The sequence below is a fragment of the Puntigrus tetrazona genome, chromosome 24 (assembly GCF_018831695.1).
Source record: "Puntigrus tetrazona isolate hp1 chromosome 24, ASM1883169v1, whole genome shotgun sequence".
Lineage (NCBI taxonomy): Eukaryota > Metazoa > Chordata > Actinopteri > Cypriniformes > Cyprinidae > Puntigrus > Puntigrus tetrazona.
This window is the reverse complement of record NC_056722.1, coordinates 2072667-2098288: the sequence shown is the minus strand read 5'-3', so window position 1 is coordinate 2098288 and position 25622 is coordinate 2072667. Positions and strand designations below refer to the sequence as shown.

At 35.3% G+C, this 25622-nt stretch overlaps 1 protein-coding gene across 5 annotated transcripts in view; it reads left to right on the top strand.

The window, feature by feature from the left end:
- asic1c (acid-sensing (proton-gated) ion channel 1c) overlaps positions 1-25622 on the top strand; it is a 72438-nt gene that overhangs the window by 40872 nt on the left and 5944 nt on the right. Inside the window, exons 1-11 of one of the 5 annotated variants that reach the window (XM_043225804.1) lie at positions 12318-13326; positions 17279-17429; positions 18256-18383; positions 20840-20990; positions 21745-21801; positions 21960-22113; positions 22230-22321; positions 22389-22468; positions 22562-22633; positions 24323-24375; positions 24553-24588. In XM_043225804.1, the coding sequence (XP_043081739.1) occupies positions 12679-13326; positions 17279-17429; positions 18256-18383; positions 20840-20990; positions 21745-21801; positions 21960-22113; positions 22230-22321; positions 22389-22468; positions 22562-22633; positions 24323-24375; positions 24553-24588 (1622 nt within the window). In that variant the 5' untranslated portion in view covers positions 12318-12678. Of the gene's footprint in view, positions 1-12317; positions 13327-17278; positions 17430-18255; positions 18384-20839; positions 20991-21744; positions 21802-21959; positions 22114-22229; positions 22469-22561; positions 22634-24322; positions 24376-24552; positions 24589-25622 lie in introns of those variants that run through there. The other 4 variants (XM_043225807.1, XM_043225808.1, XM_043225806.1 and 1 more) reach the window with 4 other exon arrangements.

Below are 25622 nucleotides of genomic sequence, written 5' to 3'. Positions count from 1 at the left end.
TATATATATATATATATATATATATATATATATATATATATATATATATATATAATGTATGTTGGATAATGCATGTTTTGTTTACCTTTTTAGTTTGCAATTTATTATATTTTGGATAACTCGTTTTATTTAATTTTATTTATTCGATATGTTTATTCTGAATAGATTAAATTAAATGTATATTAAATAAATGCTAATTTGATTGATGTCTGAAACACAAATCTAATCAAAATAATGTAATAAATCCGTTAAATATATATTGTTAATTAATTTAAATGATTTAGATTTAAACTATATATTTAAACATTTAAATAATATTTTATTTCGTTTTTTAATTGTTATAAAAATGTTATTTTCTATATAATACAATATATAGCTTTATATATTATATTTAGTTGTTATTTACTGTATATTAAAGTGTATTTATTTGTATTATATTCATTGTTTAATGTACCTTTTAATAATAGAAATGCACACGTATGTAGCAATATCAGGGCCAAACACAACACACCTAGAGTTTAGACGTGTCCCGTTGTTTCTTGTTTTGGAAAGAAAGTAAAATTACGATAGTCACTTTCAAAAGCAGATGGAAATGGTGCGGCATTTGGTCCGGCGTGAGCTTGTTTTGAAATGAAGGCATGTCTGAACAGATCTCATGATGATAGGTTGTAGCGGCGGCTGTGGAAATGAAAGGAGGATGATGGGTACTAGATGGAGCATTATGGCACGAGATGGCTGTGAAGATGCCTTTGTGGTTCTGCTCGAGTAGCGTAAGGGTGAGCCGAAATGAGGTGGAGCCGAGGTTTGGGGATGAAACGTATGGATGTGGCATTGATTTAGTGCTGCGGGGAGAGATGGAGCGAACAGAAGCAGAATGTACTGAGAGCCTTTCCTTTCCATCTTAGTCACACACCCAACAGCTGCCCACACTAATGAGCTTGTTTCTGCCAGCCGGGAGTCTGAATCGCTCTAAACACAAACAGCAAACTAAAAGCATCTCATTTCCCAGGCTAAGGTCTTTTGCTGGACTGAATTATGCTTTTAAATGGCTTGCGGTTGACAGATTTCTTTTTAATTATTTTTCAAACTCTGAACTGAAATAATGTATCTGTACTTTGTACCTGCACGCGAGAGAGTTGCTCGGCAGCATTTTTATGATTTTATTTGCGTGACAATGTGATATGTGCATCTTACCAAATTAGTGATTTAAGATCATTTATAAATCCGCTGCTGTCAACAAAAAGAAGCGCTGAGGACTTCCTCTGGGTTTCTGTCAAAATAAAAGCTCCGTTAACGTTCATTAATGTTTGTATGGTAATGTTACTGTTGTTCTGTTAAATAAAATTAAAAGACAATAATAATAATTTATTATTATTATTATTATTATTATTATTATAAATGTAATAAAAACGTTCACACATAGTGTTTAAATTGGGATATGTAATATTTTCTAATGTTTTAAAAGAAACTTTCTGCAATCCAATCACCAATTTTTATTTTTTTTTTTTTTTTATTTATTTTTTGTATATCACCATAAATATAATTTACCCACCCTAGTGGAAATTCTATTCTAGTCTATTTTTATTCATTAATTTTATTGGAGAATGCTTACTAATCATATATATATATATATATATATATATATATATATATATATATATATATATATATATATATATATATATATATATATATATATATATTATAATTGATGATGTTTTGGTAATTATTATATAAATAATTGCCATTATTCAATATTTACTTTATTAATAAATTTGTTTCATTCATTCACTCCTTATGTATGTATATACGCATTTATTATTATATAGTGCGTATTAATTAATATATTCATTTTGTACATATCTATAAATGTTTAAAAATAATTTTATTTATTTATATAATATTACTAAATAAATATTATTCATATTATTATATATAATGTATTAAAATGTTTATTTATTTATTATGTTGCTTCGCTTTGATATGATTTGCTTGATAGAATGCCAATATTACAAATTCCATAATCAAAGAAATCCCTTAATCTGATTCAGTTAAATGCTGGCTAAATCATAAATCAAAAAGAAAAGGTAATGTTCAGTGGCGGATCAATGTCAAACGCTTCTCCTAGACTTCTTGATTGATCACCCTAATTTAAAACCCAACACTGCCACCGACAGTTTATTACCCATATGTTAAATCGTCAGAAAGTGTTTATTTTATTAATGGCGTACACCAGAAGTCACGTTATAAATCACGGGATCGTTATGATGGATTCCTTTCATTGTGAACCCAAAATAGCATCAAATTGTTACACGGTAGTGAAAAACGCAGGAAACGGAACGTATCGATCAGACGGCCGCCGACCCGCTCGAGAAGATCGTCCCGAAGGCTCGCGTCACGTTCTAGAGCGCGGACGGTCTGGCCTTTCTCCATTTTGTTTTGTTTTGATCTGAATAACAAATGAGGCTCGGCCTTCCCATGGCTTTCCAGCGGCGTGACCTTGCGTCTCGTATTTCTTTCCCATGTGCGGGGCTTTTGTTTCCCATAACGCTGTAACGGATCTATAACACTCCATCATCGCTCCAGGATTTCATTACCACTTCAAGCGTAAACCGAGATTTCCCCAAATAATACGCGGCCTTTCGCGCGGCTGGTTATCTATAAATCTCCGCTTCCTGTAATGCCGTTTGAGGGATGGACTAATTGCTCAAATGCACGAGCGAACATTTTAAGATCTCCTTTTAAAGTATCCGTAATTGATTTAGATAGTGATTAATACTCCTGGGTGGAACGCTTGCCCGTTACGTTCTCACCTAATGATGTTTGATCCTGGGACGGTGATGCTAGCCGGCGCTGGATGAGACGGTCATCTCGGACGAGATGGCGAGGCTCAGCTGCGGTCTGTCTGATTCAATGGGCACGCGCCTAATTTGATCGATGGCTCTTTCTCCAGCAGTGTTGTCGCACAGGCTTTTGGATATTTGTCATGATGTTGTGTTTTGTTCTGCCACAGACAGTCATGAGACGATACGCCGAGCTCGCAGCTTGCCGGCGCAGACGTGAACGAGGCACGTTAGAGGAAGTCTTGTTCATCACGTTTGTGATTGGTTTTGATTCAAATCGCAATCTAACTTACAGTCAAAGTCAGTAGGGGTTGTTGTTAGGTGTACGCTACTGAAAATATAGTCTTGTTTTAACGAGACTGTAAATGTGATTGTTGCTTTTGTACGTAACCTGAAATATTCCTGATGTATTCTCAATCCGTTAAAGCATATTCCTAGTTGTGCTTTTTTTTTTTTTTTAAGCCTTAAAAAATATATAAGTAATGCAACTTTAAATTATTCTAGAATTATGTAATAATAATAATTTGTATTATTTTTTGCATCTTTCATTCTTAGAAAATATACATGCGTATTTTATGTAAATATCATACTTAATTTTTATGCCTCATAAAACTGCCAATATTACAACTTGAGTTTTTGGTCTTGATGTTTTTTGTTACATAAATATTTTACCTTTTTAGTTATTTATAATATTTTTTTTATTTTGCATTTGAAGTTTTTTAAATGTATTTTTCTATTTGTTGTGTATGTATGTGTATATATATACAGTGTGTGTGTGTGTGGGTGTGTGTATATATATGTGTATATATATATATATATTTTTTTATTGAATGTTTTGTCACATTTTATTTTTATTATTTATAATTATAATTATATTAAACTATTTATAAAATGTGTTTATTATATAATTTTTTTAATTTATTTTACTTTAATTACTTTTATTTACTCATAAAAGTAGCCAGTATTGCAACTTTAGATCATTTTAAAAATTAGTTGAATGACTGAATGTGTTTGGCATCACAGATTCCTCTTACTTTTTAAACTCCTCCCCTCCCACCATTTTTATTTCCCATTATGTAATGCGTTCACAATCCAGTCCAATCAACTCCTAATAAATAAAGCATGTCTCGCGCCACATTTTTTTATCTGAATATCCCGTTGCACCAAGAATTAAATCAGATTAAACGGGTTGTAAATGCCATTTCGTGTTGAGTTTACGGCTGCTCTCATTAACATGCCAAAGATAGCCAGGGTGCTTGTCAAGATTTTATGTGAACTAAAATTTCAGTCTGTTACTTGCGTAAATCTCTCGTACGACTCCAGAAGATTTTAAATCTACCCCAGACTTACACACCGCGTCTTTAATATGCTTTTTTGGCATCTATCTTAAGCTTTAAAGCTGCATTGCATAGAAAAAAAGGCTTGTAGATTATTCGGCTTCAGAATGTCTCATTCAGTGTTTTTTTTGGCAGAAAAAGTCCTACAGTGTTTTTTTTAGGTGAACTGTTCCTTGAAGAGAGTCCAGGCTTTCTCGACTAACTCCAGATCTGGAGTTGGTGTAGGTATTAAACCTGAGGCGGGTTGTTCACGCTCCGCGAGTGACAGAACAGGTCTGTTTCTTTCGGAGTCGCAGAACAAGGCCCAGGATTGAAGAAAACAACATCTGTTATTTACTGATACAGACCCACTGGTCTCCCGGCGGACTCAGCGTTCAGGGAATACAGAAACAGGCAGCGGTGCAGCTCATTTCATTCTGACTCGCTCAATCATTCGGACCGAGTGCTGAGGGTCTCCCTTTTAGCGGCTTTAAATGCGAATCTGCTTTGTAACTAACGTTTCATATATTGCTGTTATTAACAGTTAGTGCCTGAAGGACACTTGTTCGGTGTTTCCAGTGTAAATTTAATCCAATTTGCGTGCTTTTAAAGGAGGCTTTTATAATTTATCGTTCACGCTGGTAACATCTTTCATTTATGACCACTCAGATTAGCCTTTATCTAGCTTTTAAGCGCCGTGTGAGAAATCTGCCCACAAGATGGTGCTGTTACCAAAGAGACTGCTCCTTTTTAAAAAATGTATTATCTGAACTGAAAAAGTATTCTTTGAACGTATAACGGAATAAAACTTTTTTTTTTTTTGTAACACTGAAATACTTCACACACACACACACACACACGTGCATGCAAATGAAGTTATGTGATTATAATTATAAATAAATAAAACATATTTGTGATGGTGCACAAAACAAGCATTTATTCAAATTAAAAACAAAAACGTCTCTAAAAACTATTATAGGTGTATAATATGAAGTAATTACAAATAAAAATTATGTGCTAGTATGAACTTACATTATTATTATAAATTAACATTTGAGTTAAATATATATATAATGTATATTATTTTAATACACTAATGGATTATAAATGAATATTTTAGTTAAATATAATCATTTTATATATATATATATATATATATATATATATATATATATATATATATATATATATATATATATATGGTCATAAATGAAATATGTTACCAGTGCAAAAGATTACAACTTCAGGTTCACTTGTGAAATATGAGCACAGAGATGAATATGGTGAAGGAATTGATTCATCATACCGTTTCTTTATTTTCCTCCAGCATTAAGCATAATGTTGTTTGCCGGTCTCAGCTGCTTTAATCTGGCCTCCCAAGCTGCTTTGTGATTTTTATCTGAAAAGTATAGTACTCAAGAACCTTTGAAACAGAACAGTTGGATCATCTCCAACTTTTTACAGATGATTTTAAAATGTGCTTTTCAGCCCCCAAGTTACAAAATCAAATCTGAACGACATAAAAGCTTGTTCCTATCTGTATACAGTTGCAGATAAATCCCTCTGTAGGCCACAGACTGCAAAGCTGCAGAAATCGATAGTTGCCACAAAATACTTTTTTCCCCGTCGCTCATTGTAAATAGAGATAAATCAGCCGCGATGCAGCTTCAGGACCACTTATTTCCAGCTTAAACAGAAGCGTCTGCGCAAGAGGACGGGTCGTCCTTGTCTTATCCGCTCGCTCGGGTTCATTCTGATACACACTTCACTAGTCCCTGTAAGCCCAAACACGTCTGGGGATGTGCTTTTAAAATTTCATGGACACCCTGCCGCAGATACTTGACATGATTTAGTGACGTGAAGCCGTACGGCAGACCGGACGCCTGTTGAAATGTCATCGAAGCGCTCATATCTCTCACACGCGTGCTCTGGGTTGATGCACTCCATAAAACCGCTGTGATGAATTCAATAAAAGTCTTGAAATATGGATCATGTGCTAATAAAAAAGGGAAGGATTTAATTTCAGGACTTCTAGATGTTATCTGGACGGCATTAGTCTTGCTCTAAATAGCTCTAAAGGCACTCAATCGCAATCAAATTTTCATGTTCATATATAAATTTTTTTTTTTTTTAATGTTGCAGCTTTTTGTCGCTCAGCGAACTAATTAAAACTTTACAAAACCATTTTGTTACTTGGCAATATTTCAGTAAAAAGTTTTTTATTCCATCATATTTAATATTTCATTCATTTGCTAAACCAACATTCCCCATTTTAAATTTAGTTTAACTTTTTTTTTTCTTTCATTTAGTTGTACTTGATGTACATGATGTACTAAAACAACTAAAGCATACATAATTTAACAAAAAAAAAATTATAGTAAAATGTAAAAAAAAAAAGTTTAATTGTCTTTAAAATATTTTTTGTGTATGTATATAATGAAAAAAATGAAATAAAAACATAATAATAATAATAATAATAATAATAATAATAATAATAATAAAAAAAAAAAAAAATAAAATATAAAAAAAAATATATATATATATATATATATATATATATATATATATATATATATAAGGGTCAAAAAGAAACAATGACTTTTGCTTAAAAGGAGCTTAATCTATATTACTTTCCCCTTTTCAAACATTCATATTCACAGCTGCATACATTCACAAAAAATAGCCATTTGCTCTGGAGACACAGCAGTAGTGCTTATTGCTCCACTCAAGCTCATTAAAATTCTGTTTTCAAATTAGCGCTTAAGCACACGCGTTTTATCGAATGAAACCTCATATAAAGTTCACAGTGCTGCTTTAATGGAATTGCGCGCTACAGAACCAGCAGACGTCCTTCGGGACATTAACAGGATGTTCCCCGAGAAAAGGTACTAATTTGAAAGCAGATGAAGATTGTAATTCACAGATGTTCTGTAAAGGCTGGTCATGTGGCTTTTATTCCCTGATAATTAAAGTTTGGAGTGCTGAGGTTTATTACCGAACGGCTGTAAATCCTACGCGTTTAGGGATTGCGTGTCGCCGCCGATTTGTTAAACAATCAACACCGAAGTGATCTGAATCGTTTGTCTCTCGCTGATCCGCTTCAGCGTTATTTCAGCAATAATGGCCTTCTTTCAGCGATCAGAGGTTGACAGCGTCCCAGTCTGACGGCTCGACCGTCTTCATATCTCTTTCAGTTAGCCTCACTGTTTTATCTGACTGCTGGAAGCGGTTAAAGATCTGGCTTTTAAGCCCCATTAGAGGTGATTCATGAACTATCATCATTGTACCTTTTAAAAAAAAAAAAAAACGTCTCTTAACCCTGAGCTGTCATGGAGGGATCGTCCTTGTACACTCCTGGCCAAAAATATTGTCGTTTTTCTCAAGTAATTCATCCACGCGTATTTCCTTGATGCAGCGAACCAAAACCCCACAGATAATAGTCTGGACAATATTATCGACGCTTTTGATTTAACGTTCGGTCGCTACGAAACGCTTCCCAGAAACACCAGAGACGTTCCTATATCTCTCTTCCGACATTTTATATTCAGTAAATGCTGCTGATTTAAAGGCCGTCATCTATCGATCGCCGTGTTCAGGTCTCTTCGTTAGCGTTCAATTGGATATAGATCTGGATTCATTGCGTGCCACTTTAGAAAAGGCAGATAATTCGTTTTTGAAGCATCTCAAGATGAGTTTTAAAAAAGCGATGAGGACCTTGTCTGTTGATTTTGGGGGGAAATATGGAAAACTGCATGCTAAATATGGGAAATTAATTAATTTTTCAGTCATGGCTTAGAGGTCGGTGAAGGCATGATCAAATTTGTGTTAGATGATATTCAGCCTCTGTTGTGTTTTATGATAAAAGTTGGTAAAATGTATAGATTTGATGGGACGAATAAATAATATATTCAAATAAATTAAGGATGGGAGCTTATATAATATTAAGACTAAATGGGAACTCGAATTAGACAATAAGGACAACAAATTTTCCATTCTTGGAAAATTTTATATGCAATATTTTATAACACCAGCAAGTGTCGGTAAAATATAATAATTTATCTTCAGGACGTTAGAGAAGTTGTGGAGGACTTAAAGCTTATTACACTCATATATTTTATACTTTAAAGAAATCTGGACAGAAGTAATACATGTAACAGATAAAATTAAGAAATGAAATTAAAATAAAGATGCAAGGTGGTTTTGGTTATAGGTATCAGTTATAAGTGATTTGTTAGATTTAGTTTCTAAAGTACACTCTATGGAAAGGACAACATGAAATTTAAAAGTTAAAGTGTACATTAAAAACTCTAAAATCAAAGTATGTACATTAAAATAAAACTTTTTACCTTATCCTCCCTCTCTCTTATATATTTTATAATTTAATTTATTAACTGAGGTTTAAAAGTATTATTTGAACTTAATATAAATTAGATGTCTTAAGAGTTGTGACATGAACGTGAAGTTCTTTTTTTTTTTCTTAATTTTTTTTGTTTAATTGTTGTTATTTTCTTTTACTTTTTTCTTAATGCGTTTGTGATGGGTATTACCACAAAAGGAAAATACAAATGACTTTGTGTTCATATTATTATGTGTTAAATGTGTTTTTGAAATCGAAGGCATAATAAAGTATACAAAAACATGTTTAAATATTTATAAAAATACATCAAAGTTTTGAACAGGAGACTGTGCCATTCAGCAGATATAGAACATCATGGAGAATATTTGCAACAAATTATTCCAACTTTTTAAAAAAAATGCATGAGGTGACATGATTTTGTCCACGATTTTTAGTTTAAAGCTTCTGCTAACTGAACCGTAAGAGAAAGTTGCTGACCACTTCAAATGGAGTTCATTAGATTTCTCCATGCAGGCTTTGATTTGATGAGCTGTTTTTGGCCAAAGAACCGGTCGTTTCCGTTTTGGCGGTCGTTTCGCACTCTTCAGATGATCAAAATTAAATGACCAAAACTCAGGTTTTCCATCTGCAATATTATTTCAGATATTGAGCTCTCAGGAATAAGGTAACGATCTTAGCTTATGCGAATGTATATACAACGCATCAGAAAACTGGATGATTTTTGAAGTTCTTGCAGTTTTGCCTGTGAAAGACAAATTAATCCATGAGGTTTAATGATCCTAGACGGAGGAATATTGACTCTGGTTCCTGTGTAACTGGGAGAAAATTAGCTCCCGCTGAGAGACCCGGCTCTCATCTATATTTATATCAGCGTGCAGTGAAACATGTTACCTGAGAAACACAGAGAGTTTCTGAGAAGTCTAGTATCAGCTGGACTGTTACGAAACGATGACGCCGTCTTCGACGAATTTTATTGATTAGAAGATTAATTCAATCTCTTTTAAGCTCTAATGAGCTCATGAACCAGTTTCATTTCTGTCAACGTAAATGAGCTAGATGGACTTTGCAATTAGTTCTTTTTAGCGTTAAATGATGATTGAGGGCCGATTTTTGAAAGACACTTACAATGTATATCCACAAGTAAAATTTATTTGTCATTTTGTTTTGTTAAGCCTATGAAATACTGCGTATTACTTCTGGAGGGACATGCATTTTGTAAAGTTTATGGGTGCTTTGTGCAGTTTTCTTGCAATGCCGTTTTCCACACTAGTTTATTATTCTCTGAATTGCACATAAATGTCAAACGAACTGTAGTTTAGTTTCAGCATTACACGTTGGTCGGAAGATTTGTCTATTTCTAAGTGGGCGGTTCTTTATTAGGGTCATAAAAAGGTGTTTATAAGTCCTCGTTCGCCCTTCCACAAATTACGATCTTAAATCAGAGCAGAAAGTCTTAAATTGATGAAGTCATGGCATTTAAAGGTTGCATGCACTGCAAAAAAACTATGCAAAAAAAAAGCAAAAAAAAAAAAAAAAGTAATACCGTTCTTACCATTTTTTTTTCCTTGTTTTATGATACAAATATCTACGCATCATTCAATCAAGATGCATTTATTTGAGTTGTAAATGAAGTGAGAAATTGATAAATTAAATGAACAAAAAAAATTATGAAAGCTTATATTCCCTTTAAATTTTGCAAGTCAATTTTTGTTCTTTTCAACCATGCATATATTTTTATCGGTTTTAAAAAATATATACTTTTTGATTTGAGTATGTAGATATTTTTACTGTAAATTTTTTTATTTTTTTTTTTTATTTATTCATTCATTCATTGTAAAATGACTTAAAAAGTATAATGGAGATTGGTCGGAAGTTGTGTTTTCAAACTTTGAAAAGTGTTGATATTTAACTTATTTCGTGCCCTATATTTACATTTAAAGAAAATATTGATGCATTTTATTCCCTAATTTTGCTTTGTCTTAAAAGGGTCTTTAAAAAGTAACTTCATAAAATCAGCAGGAACTCTATTTATGCAGTTCACCAGAAAGTCCAGTGCGTGATAAACGGGGTCGGTTATTCTGGGGCTGCTCAGACGTATTGGCAAGCAAATGAGGGCAGAATGCAATCTTCAGAAACTGTGATTTGCAGTGATAAATAGTTAGAGAGAGATGATGTTGTTTTCCAGAATGCCCTTGTGTTGTGTTTGAAGACGTTCAGCTATTTACCCGATGCAGTTCTTGATCAGATGAGTATTGCTTTGATGGCGTTCAGTCACAGTCAGCTGGAGCTGATAATGTCACCGATGCCTGAAATGAATCTTTTATAGGTCATTTTTATGGTCATTTTCTTTCAGGGGGGCGAGGAGGTTACGGAGCAAAGAAAAATAATAAAATGCACGCATAAACAGAGATTTAACTGGGCTTTTACAGAAGAGAATATATGAACATACTTGCCTGGTGTAATTAAATGCATTAAATGTGTGTATGTGTGTGTGTGTATGTGTGTGTGTGTGTGTGTTTATATATATATATATATATATGTGTGTGTGTGTGTGTGTGTGTGTGTGTGTGTGTGTGTGTGTGTGTGTGTATTGTGACGGGAGGAGCCAACGACAGACACAGTGGGCGTGGCGTCAGGCCTCGGAGAGGCTTTTTTTTATTAACAGAAATAAAATAAATACAAAATAAAGTGTCCATGGGAAAAGTGTCCAAATAAAAGGGGGGATCTGGTGTCCTCGTCGTGCCGCGGGGAAAGTGAAGGTTGAGGCCGTGTTCCAGGGGAAGGGTCCAGGTAAGGGGCGGAGTCCGCGGTCGCACACGCCCCTTTTTCTGGTCCGGGCGCGAGGGGCGGCGGCTTCTTCCGCGCGTCTCCGTCGCTTCGTTGCTCGGGCGGCAGAGTGGGATGAGCTCTGTGTTCACGGACGGCGGGGTGAGGTCCATCGCGCACCCTTCCTGGACCCACGAGGACACCAGCGTGCATGCACGGGGGAAGAGACCGGTCTCCCGAGGAGAGGCGCGTAGGGCATTTAACGGCGGCGGTGACAAGGCTAAATCCCCTTCAGGTGTGCCTCGTCACACGCCGCCAGACCTGGCCAATACCACGCCCCTCCTCTCGAACACACCCACTCCCGTCGGGAGCCTGGTGAAGGGCGGCGAATAAAGGACGGGGTGATGGTGACGATAAAGAGGAGGGGCAGCCGACTCGTCACAGTATATATATATATATATATATATATATATATATATGTGTGTGTGTGTATATATATGTGTGTGTGTGTATATATATATATATATATATATGTGTATATATATATGTGTGTGTGTGTGTGTGTGTGTGTATATAGCACTTTCATTTCCTACAGGTGTCATAGTTTGTAAAAATAAAATCTGTTTTGCGTCTTGCGTTACCTGTAAACAACAATTCATCTGAGCTCATTTGAGTTGAGTGAATCCATTAAAGCCCATAAACATTACACTAATAAAACCAATATATGTCCCATGAGAAGACTGTTGATATTAATATAAAAAATAAACAACCGCGAAAGGCCCCCAAAGCATCAACGAAGACGGAAAAAACAAGTGTGATAAATGACACACCCTCCGGGAATCTCTTGTGCGCTCTTAGTTGGTCATTTTTCTACTTTAATACAAGAAACATGTAAGCTTCTGGGTTTCCCGATTTGAGGAGTGCAAGAAGCAGGGACAAATAGATCTATATGCCTGCTGCAAATCCATCGACAGAATAATTTGAGGCGAGCGGGAGGGGCTGGGCGCTCTCACACAAAGGGGAAAGCAACAAGAATCTGCAGCCAGCCTCTCATAGTTGTTCTGTGCAAAAAAATGAAGCCGAAGAAGAGAGAAGAGGTGAAGGATGAGAGAGAAAACTCAATCTGATCTGGTGAAGTGCGAGACAAATCAACCTGAGGATCCTGGAGAAACTGCGCGCTGAGTGAGATTGAAATTAGCTGTATCCATCTTCATAAGCTTTGTTTGAACAGCTCGGTAACGTACAGACCTTTTTAGTTTTTCTTTGCACGGGCTGGCAGCGATGCAGAAGGTTCAAGCTTAATGAATTGATTAGGATGTGTCTTTGATTCATCAATCGCAGGATCACGTTTCTACATGACGCGTTTTTGAAACTTTGCAGCCAGTTTAGCGACACCATGGAAGATCCGTCTGAATCCAATCAGGAGGCAATAAACAAAGACTCTCTGATGGATGGTGCCAAGAGACGCAGCAGCCGGCAAAGACTCAAAATGACTTTAACCCACAGCGCTGAGGACGCTACGGCCGCGTTCGTCCTCAGAACTAAAGTGCATGGGCTGAAACACGCATTCTCGCCGTACAAATCGAAAACCCAACGCTTGTTGTGGCTCTTGGCTATTTTTGTCTGCTTGGGGCTCCTCTTCACGTGGTCGTGGAACCGAATCCTTTATCTTCTTTCCTACCCGGCCGTGACCAAGATCTACATGGTTTGGTCTCACAACATGACGTTTCCGGCCGTTACGTTCTGCAACCAGAACCTCCTCCGCGTGTCCAGCCTCACCAAAGCTGACCTCTACCACAGCGGCTACTGGATGGACATCATGCACCTGAACCACACGGTCAACCGCCAGAGCGTTTCCATGCTCAAACTCAGCCGGCACCGCGAGAGGATGCTGCATTTGCTGGACTTCTCCAACTACAGCCCGCCTCCTGAGTACCAGCTCAACACCACTGAGATGATTGACAGGCTGGGCCACCAATTAGAAGACATGCTGCTGGACTGCAGGTTCCGGGGGGAAAACTGCACTTACAAGAACTTCACCCCTGTATGTAAACAGCACTTTTGATCAACAGTTGTCCGCATTTCTGATGCCACGTTTGGATTTTACATCCATAAGCCAGTAAAGCAAGTCACAGTTGTAATTAATTGATTAGACTACCTGAATACATCTAGCTGAGGGGCTTTTGTAGTGTTTCAAAGAATCCCTAGTTACGTCTTGTGGGAATAGCGCAGGGCAAGGTGTTAAAGTGGATTAGAAATAAGAGTGATTCCCGTTTTAACAGCTCAGAGTCTCAGAAGAGATCGCAAAAGCCATTTCCACTGCATTAATGTGTGTGTGTGTGTGTGTGTGTGTGGATGGCTAAATCTTACAAAATCATGTCTAGGTTATTTTTCACCTCAAAACCAAATGGGAAAAAATGATTTATTCGTTCATTATTATATATTTTTTTAACAGTTTATATTTTTTATAAAAAAAAGCGAAATTCTCTGTTCAGTTCCATGTAGTTCCTATTTTTTCAATGACAGTAGATTATCATTGCTGTAATACATCATTTAAAATGAACCATTAAAGAAATAAATAGTATATTATATATTATAACAAGGTTTATTTTTTTAATTCTTATTTATCATTAGTGCTTTTTGTTTACATTATGTATTTGTACTATATATACAGTATATATATATATATATATATATATATATATATATATATATATATATAAAATCACACACACAAACTCATTACAAAACATTTATTTCTGATGCAGTTAAAATTAAGCTGCTCATGTTCATGGCTGTTTTTTTTACCCAGATTCACCGGTGAATGTTTTTATAAGTAAAATGTTTATTTCCAAACAATTATTAGCAAAATTGCTGGCTGCATTTGTCATCATTTTGGCTGCATTTTTAATGTTCTCTTTTGTTTTGTAGAAACGTATTGCAGGTTTAGAGGACTGTTCGCAGAAACCCTGAGGCTAAAAATCTCAGTAACATCTACTGGCACAGAAACTGCACTCTGACAAATTTCTGTGTAGAAGACGCATGAATTATTAAAAAGCTCTGGGTGCTTTGCACAGATGTGCTTAAAACCTGCCTCCAGCTAAACTCCTTTGCTCAATATCTCGATCCTCTTTTTCTCCATTATCAGATGGAAAACCAGTCTACCTCTCATAATCCCCAAATCCCTTCCAGTGTTTAAGCATATGAAATTGTACGCATAGCTAAAATCTGATGTGAAATCAACATGACTGCTTTCCATGAATCCGCGCTCACTTGCAGATTACATATGCACAAAGCTCTGAATCATCAGTCTAAATGAGTTCTCGCCTGGTGCGGCTGGCGCTTCCCTTCAGAATGAATGAAGTTAATTACTTGGGAAACGGGGGAAGAGAGAGAGGCTTCAACTATTGTTCGGAAACAATGTGCTCATTTGGTGTGTTTTGGTAAACCATGAACTCGACATGGCAAACACACATCCTCTGTGATGCATCGACGTGCTGACAACAACGGTTCAGTTCTGCTCCGAGCGCTTTCTTGTTAATTGAGATTTTGAGATAATCGATCTTAACCTCGCATCTCACTCGACAGATGCTTGATAAGAACGTGGCATAAGTGATTGTAGCTGTGAAAGCGTCAGACGGATTCCTTCTCTTATGTGTCCTTTTTTTAAAGGTCACATGTACAGGTGCGCCACTAAAAGGCGCCTTTTTTCATTTGAGGGTTGTTAGGGAGTTGCTATGCAGTGTTTGAGTGGTAGTAAGTTTATGGTTGCTAGGGTGTTGCTTTGAAGTTGTTATGGTATTCTGAGTATTTTAGTGAGTTTGGATGCATTTGCTAGGGTGTTCTGGACTGTTGTCAGGGGGTTGCTATGTAGTTGCTAAGAGGTTCTGAGTAGCATAACACATTTGTGTGTGGTAGTCAGGGTTGTTGCTATGGAGTTGTTAAAGTATTTTGAGTTGTAGTGTGTTTGCATGTGGTTGCTAGGGTGTTGCTTTGAAGTTGTTACGGCATTCTGAATATTTTAGTTGGCTTGTAGTGCATTTGCTAGGGTGTTTTGCATGGTTGTCAGGGTGTTGCTATGCAGTTGTTTGAGTGTTTTGATTAGTAGTAAGTTTATGGTTGTCAGGGTGTTGCTGTGTAGTTGCTAAGAGGTTCTGAATAGAATAACACATGTTTCAAGGAGTTCCTATGCAGTTACTAAAGAATTTCTGTTTGAATAGTGTTTGTTTGAGGTTGTTAGGGTGTTGCTAAAGTGTTTTCCGAGTATTTTGTTGTGCTTGTATGCATTTTCTAGGTTGTTTGTGGGTATTGAGGGATTCTTAGGGCATTTTGGAACATTTGTAAGTAGTTGCTCATTAGTATAACATGTTTGTTTGTCGTTAGGTTGTTCAGGTGTTGCTATGCAGTTGCTAAGACATGCTAAGTAGTATAGCATGTTTCTTTGTGTTTGCTACGGCGTTGCCAGGAAGCTGCGAATGTATACTGAGTAGTTCAGTGCTTGTAAGGGTGTTGCTATGTGGTTGCTATAGTGTTCTGGGTAACTTTTTAGAACGTGTTCTCTGTAGCCTAATGCGTGTGTACGTAGTTGCTAGGCAATCGCTAAGGTGTTCTGATTAGTTTGCGTTGTGCGATTTGCTAGTCTGTTATTTTTGAATAAACTTGAATTTTCTCCCATTTTTGAGATGGGCTCGGAGCCCTCCCTCTGCAGAGCACGCAAAATATGCTTATTAATGTCTCAATCATATTATATAGTGCAAACTCATGAACTCTCTCCTAATGAGCTGATGATCTGATTCAGGTGGGTTCAATAAGGGAGACATACAGAATGTGCAGAGCAGTGAGTCCTGAAGACTAGGGTTAAGAACCACCGACTTACAGTAATCTGTACATAAAAGAACCTGTTTTAGCAATGAGCCAATGAACCACATATTCTTTCAGCACCGTCAGATGTTCTTTATCTTCAGCTGCCCCGTTTGCCCTTAATTATCCTGCTTTTATTCCTCATTCTCTCCCTGAAACGCCTCGGAAGCCACAGGGATGAAGCAGGCAGAATGTAGCCGTGGTGTTTTGTGTGCTGTCGAGGTCGAGCTTGTTTCCTGAGCAGTGAGCGGGAGACAGTCTTTGTCGAAGCCCTAGAGCCTGAAGATCTCCTGCTCATTAGTGTCACAGCGGGGTCAGGAAACCATGACTGAGCTCATCAATGTTGCACTGTCTCTCGCTGCATCACTGTCAAAACACTGCCAGGACCAGAGGATTCTAGCCAGCTATTATCTACAGAAGGAGGAAGCCTGTTCTTTAAATTGCTGTCAGTTAATTGGATTTCCTTACAGTGAAAGTGTGTCGACATCAACCTTAATGTCACCTTTTTTTCTTCCTAATATGTGAGGAATTGCATCCAATTTGATTAGGGCTCATGAAGATTTCGAAAAGCCTCTGTTATGCTCACACCTGCATTTATTTGGTCATAAATACAGTAAAAATTAATTACTGTTTTCTATTTGACAATATAAAAACTTGTGATGCAAAGCTGAATTTTAAGTATCATTACTGCAGTTAGTCAGTCTAAAATGTTGATTTGTGTATTAACATCTGTCAACCGTGTCTATACTGTATTTTTACTGTATTTTTAGTTTAATTACTCACCCTCATGTCGTTCAAAACTTTTTTCATCTTTAGAACATAAATGAAGGGGTATGCACTCTTCAAAATGGAGGAAGACAGTAATTAAGGGGAGAAGAGTTGAATAGTCATCATTTTCTTGGCGGGAAAAAAATATTCTTGTAGCTACGCAAAAGGGAACTTGAGGTTATGTTGCTGTCTATGGAGAGTCAGATAGCTCTCAGATTTCATCATATTATCTTAATATGTGTTTTGAAGATAAACCAAGGTCTTATGAGTTTGGAACGACGTGACGGTGAGTAATTAATGACGGAAATTAAATTTTGGGGCGAACTAGCCCTTTAACACTACTATTTTTACTGTTTGTCCACCCACAGATTTACACAAGATATGGGAAATGTTACACGTTCAACTCTGGTCTGGATGGAAACCCCTTGTTGACGACTTTAAAAGGCGGAACAGGAAATGGTCTGGAAATCATGCTGGATATTCAACAGGATGAGTACTTGCCGGTTTGGGGTGACACAGGTGAGCAGTGCGTTTGAAAAAGACGTCGTGACGTGTTTCTCATAGCTCATTTACTGTTGAAGCCCCGTCGGTTCATGCTGCTTCGGTGATTGTATCAATTCAGGAGTTTCAGACAGAAAGTTACGTCATATCCAAACTTGGCGTTTTAAACGACAGCTTATGACAACATGCATCATGCTAGGTTTGAAATGCTGCCACGCTTTAAATAAGATACTAACCGTACAGGTTCCTCGGTTGAATTATGTTCCCAAATGTGATTTTTCAAAAAGACGAGATGCATCATATCTGGAGGAACTGGTATGCAGCGTTGCACATTAGCATAATTCACCCATAAGCGGCCGTCCCTAAATGATTTCACTTGTGGTAGAACATTTAGATGCAGAGATAACAAGGTTAGGTCTTTTTCTTGCTCGTTTTTTTTTTACCGAGTACACCTGCCCCATTACTGCTGCGTCAGACGCCTCGTTCATTTTCTGTGGCGCGCTGCAATTTTTCAACGTAATCATGCACAGAAAATAAATACGAAGCAGAAAGAGTAACGAATGTCCAAGCGCGATTTAATCAAGTGTAGATGACATGCGGTCAGTGTTCAGGATTGATGTACTTGTATGTCAGTGAAGATTACGTATTTATAATCTATTAATCTCGGCCGTTTTAATGGCTTTAGAGGAGGCTTTTTATATCCAGAGGCAGTGACGAAACATGTATTGGCATTCTGGATGAAGTAATTATAAAGTTCATTATAAAGTCATTATATTTATGCCTCGAGGCGGCAGACATCAAATCTCCCGCTCTGTAAATAATCTTGTTTAATGTCTCTCCGCAGACGAAACCTCATACGAGGCCGGCATCAAAGTTCAGATCCACAGCCAGGATGAGCCGCCCTTCATAGACCAGCTGGGATTTGGTGTGGCTCCTGGTTTTCAAACTTTCGTGTCTTGTCAGCAACAACTGGTACCTAATGCTAAACATATCGCATTTGTCACATGTCGCATTTATCAGCTGGCCTGCTTGCTCTCCAACAGCACCATCATCTCTTTAAACCCTTGCAGAACTAAGAAAGGTTTTACGTACACTATCCTACACAAGTTGAGATTTATAAAGATTGTTCATATTTGCACGAAAATATTAAGCACCAACTCTTTACGTATTTATGGCCATAAAAAATGTATGCGGCCTCTATGTATACAAACTTCTATGTATATTGTATTTTTAAACGCTTTATTTAAAAAGGTGCATTTAATAGTGTATTTACATTTTTATTGTTAATATTTTTGTTATTGTTTAGTTGAACAATATTAATTTAAATACTTTTTAGATAAATATACAATTTTTAGATAAATATCCTATTTAAACAAAAAACATTTAAAAGTGTCTTGTTTCTATTTTTTGTAAATTACAAGGTGCATTTAAAATGATTTATTTACTTATTTGATACGTTTTAAATAAACGTGTTTGAATTGAAAAACATAGACATAAAATTAAATATAGTTTTAAAACCTTCATTTTATTCAACTATTTTTAAACAGACATGAAAAACATTTTGAATTGATTTTTATTTTATTTAATTTTTATTTATTTTTACTTCAACGGTAGTCATTTATCTTATTTAAATACGTATTTAAACCCTTCATTTACATTATTTGAATTTTAAAATGAATGTAAAAAACAGTTTTTGCATTTAAAAGGTTATTTGTTTCTATTTTTATTTGTGCACCGCAAGTTGCATTTAAAATTTCTTAATTGTTTTATAAAGTTCAGAATAGGTTTGCCTTTAAAAGACAGTTTAAATCTGTTGCTTTTCATTCAGCTGTTTTAAAACAGTTTGAAAAGGTTGTTATCTTAAATGCTTATTTCAATATTTCAAAACAAACATTTAAAAATAAAAAGTTATGTGTTTGTTTAAACGCAGCCATTTGTAAGTGCTGCTCCTCCTCTGTTTCTGTTATTAAGTCGATCACAGTCAGGCAAGCAGTGTTTATTTTTATGGCTGTGTGCACTGAGGTCATGTGACTCCTCGCGAGTATCTAATTCAGTTTCTAGGGAGTACTAATTGGCAGGAGGTCAGGAAAAGCGCTCGTTTACAGGCTTCAGTGGATCAAAGGCAAAAGCAGCTCTCACGGCCAAGATCAATATGTCTTCATTCATCGACCCTTAGCAATAGATCAATTAGCTGAAATAATCAAGTGCTAAAGGCAACTGCACGCTCCTAATCTTGCTTTCAATTTACTGACCTACATTTTCTACTTCCTCTTCATTTTTAACTTCAAAGCACTCCGAATCCATCATAAACTCTATTATATGATGCTTTTTGCAGTCGACTTCAAAAAAGTGACTTAATTTAATGGGAGGATTATCTTCTCTACTGATGCCATTAGATATGCAAAATGATATGAAATCCAATTATATTTTTATATGATTCTTATTAAAAGGCTCTTAAATTTAATAAGAAGAGCTTAATATAATTTTAATGACTTAAGAAATGAGCAGAAAATGCTGTTTCCAGTAACTGAGCCACCGCTAAAACGTTACTGGCCAATCCTGCCTTAACAACTGTTGTTTTTATATTAATTTTAGTATTTAACTGAGTGAAAGAGTCAAAATACAAAATAATATTTAAGTTCTTTTAAGTGCATTTAAATTATTTTTAAATTTAAAAAAAGATTTATGTATTGTATCATTTAAATGAAATACTTTTCAAATGCATACAAACAGTTTTAAATGTATATTTTCGACTCTTTTATTATTTAAAAAATATTCATTATTTATGGTCATAATAAATGTATGCATCCTCTATAGATACAAACATATATATATATATATATATATATATATATATATATATATATATATAAAGGGGGGCATTGGAGCTATATTAGATAATGATAATTGCATTTTTTTAAATGCTTTAAAAAGTGTGTTTAAAAATACATTTTAGTTGCATTTTAAATAACCATTTTATTGTTTAGTCAACTGTATTTATTTAACAATTAAATATTTAGTTAACAATATAAAATATATTTCTTATGCAGAAAACAGCTAAAAGTGTGTGTGTGTGTGTGTATGTATATATATATATATATATATATATATATATATATATATATATATATATATATATATATATATATATATATATATATATGACTCATGGCAAATAAAAATGTCACACACACATTAACTATATAGGGAAATATAATATTCTATGGTGTTTTTCTTCAGGTTTCTTGGTGTGAAATGTTGCACACATGCTCTTGTAGGCTGATGATGAAGAGTGTCTGATTGTATTCAGCTGATGTCCTCTGCTGCTAGTCCTTTGATTGCCTCGCTCTTTGGCTTGGCTTAGTGTGTTTTGATTTGTTATTGAACATCTTTATCCCGCCTGTAATGAATAAAACTTTATGTTCTAGCTCCAGTATCTTCCTCCTCCCTGGGGCGACTGCAGATCTGAACCGATGGACTCTGAATACTTCTCCACCTACAGCATCACGGCCTGTCGCATCGACTGCGAGACGCGCTACCTGCTGGAGAACTGTAACTGCAGAATGGTGCACATGCCAGGTGTGGAGACACATTACTGCTCCGCGTTTAAACTCTAATCCACAGTCTAATCCAAACTTTATTTCAGTGCCATTATTAACAGTATTATATTTTTTTATATACATTTTTTTTAATGTTTTAAATGTTCTCATGCTTTTACAGATTTTTGTTTATTTTTATCATTTAATTTTATTGTCTCTATTTGATTAAATCTCTCCACATATTCACACCTACATTCCTAGAGTGCTTTTTTTGACCCGTGTTTATTTATTTATTTGCTTTACAATACGTTTCATTATTTAACATGAACCAAGATTAAACAATACTTCCACAGCATTTATTAATTTTAGTTCATTTTAATTTCAGCATTTACTAATGCATTATTAAAGTCATAAGCTGCGTTTGTTACCATTAGTTAGTGCACTCTGAATAACATTAACAATTAACTGACAATGAACAACATATTTTTTATATTTTTAACGTTAACAAATGACACCTTTATTGTAAAGTGTTACCATTTTATTTATTTATTTTTTTAAGCAATATAAATGCATGTATGCATTTTTATGTTTTGTTTTGAATGCGATTTAATGGTTTCAAAGCACTCAAATATATATTTTATTTTATTATATTTTATCTTCTACCTACAGTGTTTAATTCTCAGTAGTAGTTTTTCTCATTGCTTGTTATTTAGATGTAGATATTTATTAACTATAGTTTATTTTACTTTACTGTACAGATTATCATCAATTTGGACAATATTTTGTCTTTACAGGCACCTCTACGGTCTGCACACCCGAACAGTACAAAGACTGCGCCGATCCAGCTTTAGGTAATAATTTTATTTATTTATAATTTTTATACTATTTATTTCTATCGCTACTAAGCAATGCGTCAAACTACGATTTCGTACAATTAATTAAAATGCTTTTTTTTTTTTTTTTTTTTTTTTTTTTTTTTTTTTCAATAATAAAAATTGATAATTGACAGATTTTCTAGTGGAGAAGGACAACGATTACTGTGTCTGCGAGACGCCGTGCAACATGACTCGATACGGCAAAGAGCTGTCCATGGTGAAAATACCCAGCAAGGCTTCAGCCAAATATCTCGCCAAGAAGTTTAATAAAACCGAGCAGTACATTGCGTAAGTTTACATTCACGTTTGCGCGTTAAATTCGATCGAACTTCTGACATGTCTTTCTATCAGCATCCTGTTTTGCTGTGAAGTTAAACAGCCGTGTATCTCGTTCGATCTCGCAGGGACAACATACTGGTGCTGGATATCTTTTTTGAGGCCCTGAACTATGAGAAAATTGAACAGAAGAAAGCATACGAAGTGGCTGGATTACTTGGTGAGTGCAGAAAAATATTACACCGTTACGGAAAATAAATATTGATTGTATTTTTATATTCTCTTAGGTGACATTGGTGGTCAGATGGGTCTGTTTATAGGAGCCAGCGTCTTGACTATATTGGAGATATTTGATTATTTGTATGAGGTCTGTTGCCGTCTCGCCGATCTGATTCATCCATGCATGGTTAAAAATAATTAGTCGACGGTAACATTTTCCAAACGCTGCTTCGTTTTGCAGGTTTTTAAGGACAAAGTGCTGGGACAGGTTCTACGCAAGAGACGGCCGCATCGGAGCGCCAGTGACAATCTGGTAATTCTGCTTCCCGTCTTGCTTTGCATGCGCAAAAAATGTCGTCGCGATGGTGGTTTCGTTGATGTTTTTAGTGTTTCCGCACGCATCTGTTTGCCTTTCGTCTTTGGCTCAAATTCTGGGAAGTGATTGATGAAGATGGCCTTTCCGCAAAAGACATCGGTTTCAAAATCTGGGAGGTTTTAGGAACGTAAAGCGTGCTCATCGCCCTTCGCTTGCGACAAACCTTGTATCTCATTTAGATCAGAAGATCTGTGCTCTTCATTAAATAAATTAGGTTTAATAAATTAACATTAAGGTTTATATGTTTTCTCTCTGTCCCTGCTGGTTATACATTAGTCGTATTTATTACTTTTTACTTATTTCATATAAAAAAAAAGTGTTGTGTAGATGGGAAATTAGGGCTGAGAAATGAAGAATGGGATTGAGGCGTCCATGAGCTACTTCTAATCTGCTGTTGAAGTAGCGTTCATTTTATTTATTCACTTAGTTGCGAAGTTAATAGTTCCAAGAACATTCTGGGTTCTGGATTATAACACGGATGAATTAAAGCTTCTTTCCGCGACTGGACGTCGTTTCGTCCAAGAAGCCTGTTATTTTGGGGTTTTTTATTCTCAACGTTCAGCTTTTTTTACAAAAACATGAAGTATGTCATCATTTACTCATCCTCATGTCATTCCAAACCTGTCTGACTTCCTTTATTCCTTCCATGGAACACAAAAGATGTTTTCAAAGTATATAATCAGACATCAGAAGCTCTTATGAAGGACAAAAATTCGCCTAAACGTACTACAACATTGACTTTGGGACTGTTTTTTTGGTGATTTTAGGTTGTTTTTGAGACGTGACAGCCGTGTGATGTTGAGCTGTTGAGTAAATGATGACCGAATGTAGATCTTTACATGAGGAAACTGCAATATAACACACTATAACACCCAAAAATGACAATTCTGTCATCATTTACTCTCCCTGGAGTACTTCCAGACCTCTATGAATGACTTTTTAGTGCCGAACACAAAGGGAGATATTTTGAAGTGTTTTGGGTCACCTTTGACTTCCATGGTATGTATTTTTCCAACTATGGCAATCAAAGGTCTTCATGCAGATATTGGTACAAACTACTCCAGGGTGAGTAAACCATGACAGGACTTTCATTTTTGGGTGAACCATTCCTTTAAAGAACATCAGCATCATTCACCATTATTATATCATATCATATACCATAGCAGACAAAACAACCCATCATTTACTCCTTCCCAGCATGCACCAGGACATCACTGATTAAACATTAAGATACACTAGATGTTAGAGACTCCAGAATTAACGGTGAAATTAGTTTAGGTACGTTTGAAGTATCCGCATACATTTTTATAGTTATATATTATGTTTAGAAGTTATTACCATTGATTTAAGATAATTCCATTAAGCCTTTAACTCTAAATAATACACTCAAAATGCATAAACATGATTTTAAACAGTTGTACCATTGCTTTTCCAGCACGGTATTATTTTGTCATAAATCTGGCGGAGGTCAATTCATTTTCAAAAAAAAATTCAATATTTTATATACGAATGTAAATGAAGTGAATATATTTAAATGTATTTATTTAAAGAGGGTGTAAGCTGGAAGTGAATTGGCCTCAGCCTGGGTTTGGTCATCTTCATCTCTTTCCATCATGTTTATTCCAGGATTTCCCCGAGAATCCCACCAGCCCTGGTGTCACGCCTAACCATGTCCCCAGGTAGCGCCGCCATTAATAATCTTGCAGAAGCATTTCACTGTGTCCTCCTTTAAAACCCTTGCATTATTCACGCCATTTAGAGTCTTTTCCCTTCGTGACATTTTAATGTCAGTAAATCTAGACATGCACAAATGCCATTGTTACGCCTTCTAAGATCCCTTTCTCAAAACCCTGTAGCTTTCAAGATGGAGATGATGTTTTGCAGAAGTTCAGGTAAAACGACGCCTGTAGCTTTCTTTTGCTTTTATTCTGTCTTTTTTTTTTACTTTTCTGTTATCCTTCCAACGTGTTTTGTTTCTTTTACCCAAAATGTTGCCGTTTTACATCAAACGCGTACATATTTTTGCATCTTAATTACGCTACTGCTCAGAAGTCTGGGGTAAAAGTTACATGCGTGTTAAAATATGCGAATATGCATCAAAATAAAATATTAAAAAGTAGTCTATTAAATTGGCTGAAAGTGACACTGATGAAATTTACATAGTCACAAATGTATTTTTAAATAAAAAATGAAAAAAATATTTTGGTAACACTTTTTACTGTTATATCTAGTTGCTTATTAGCATGCATATTACTAGATTATTAGCCATTTATTAGTGCTGATCAAGCGCATATTAATGCCTTATTGTATATGACCTTATTCTACATCCCTAATCCTACCCAATACTTAAACTACCTTAATAATTATAAGCAGCAAATTAAGAATTTAATAATGGAAAAGTCATAGGTAATTGTTAACAGGTGTTACCTATTCTAAAGTATTACCACAATCCTACAAAAAAAGTAAAAGGCTTTCAACATTAATAGTAGTAATAATAGTAAATGCTTCTTGAGCAGCAGAAAAAAATTACATTTTATATTATAATAAAATAGAAAAAAATATTTTGAGAGAAAAAAAATAAAAAAAAAAAAAATATATATATATATATATATATATATATATATATATATATATTTTTTTTATTTTTATTTTTTTAACAATATGAATTTTTACTATATATTTTTTTATCAAATAAATGCAGCTTTGAGCACGAGAGACATCATTTAAAAACATTTAGAAAAATCCTACGAACTCCAAACTTTTGAACAATAGTGTATATATGGTCTGCAACAACGATTAGCAAAAATCTCAACCTTACAGAAGAAAAAAAAATAAGCAATACATTTTTTAAGTTAAGATTGAAACAGAAACCTTTTCAGGCTACTAAAATATGGTCTGGAGCCAGGATTGTATGTATTCTACAGTG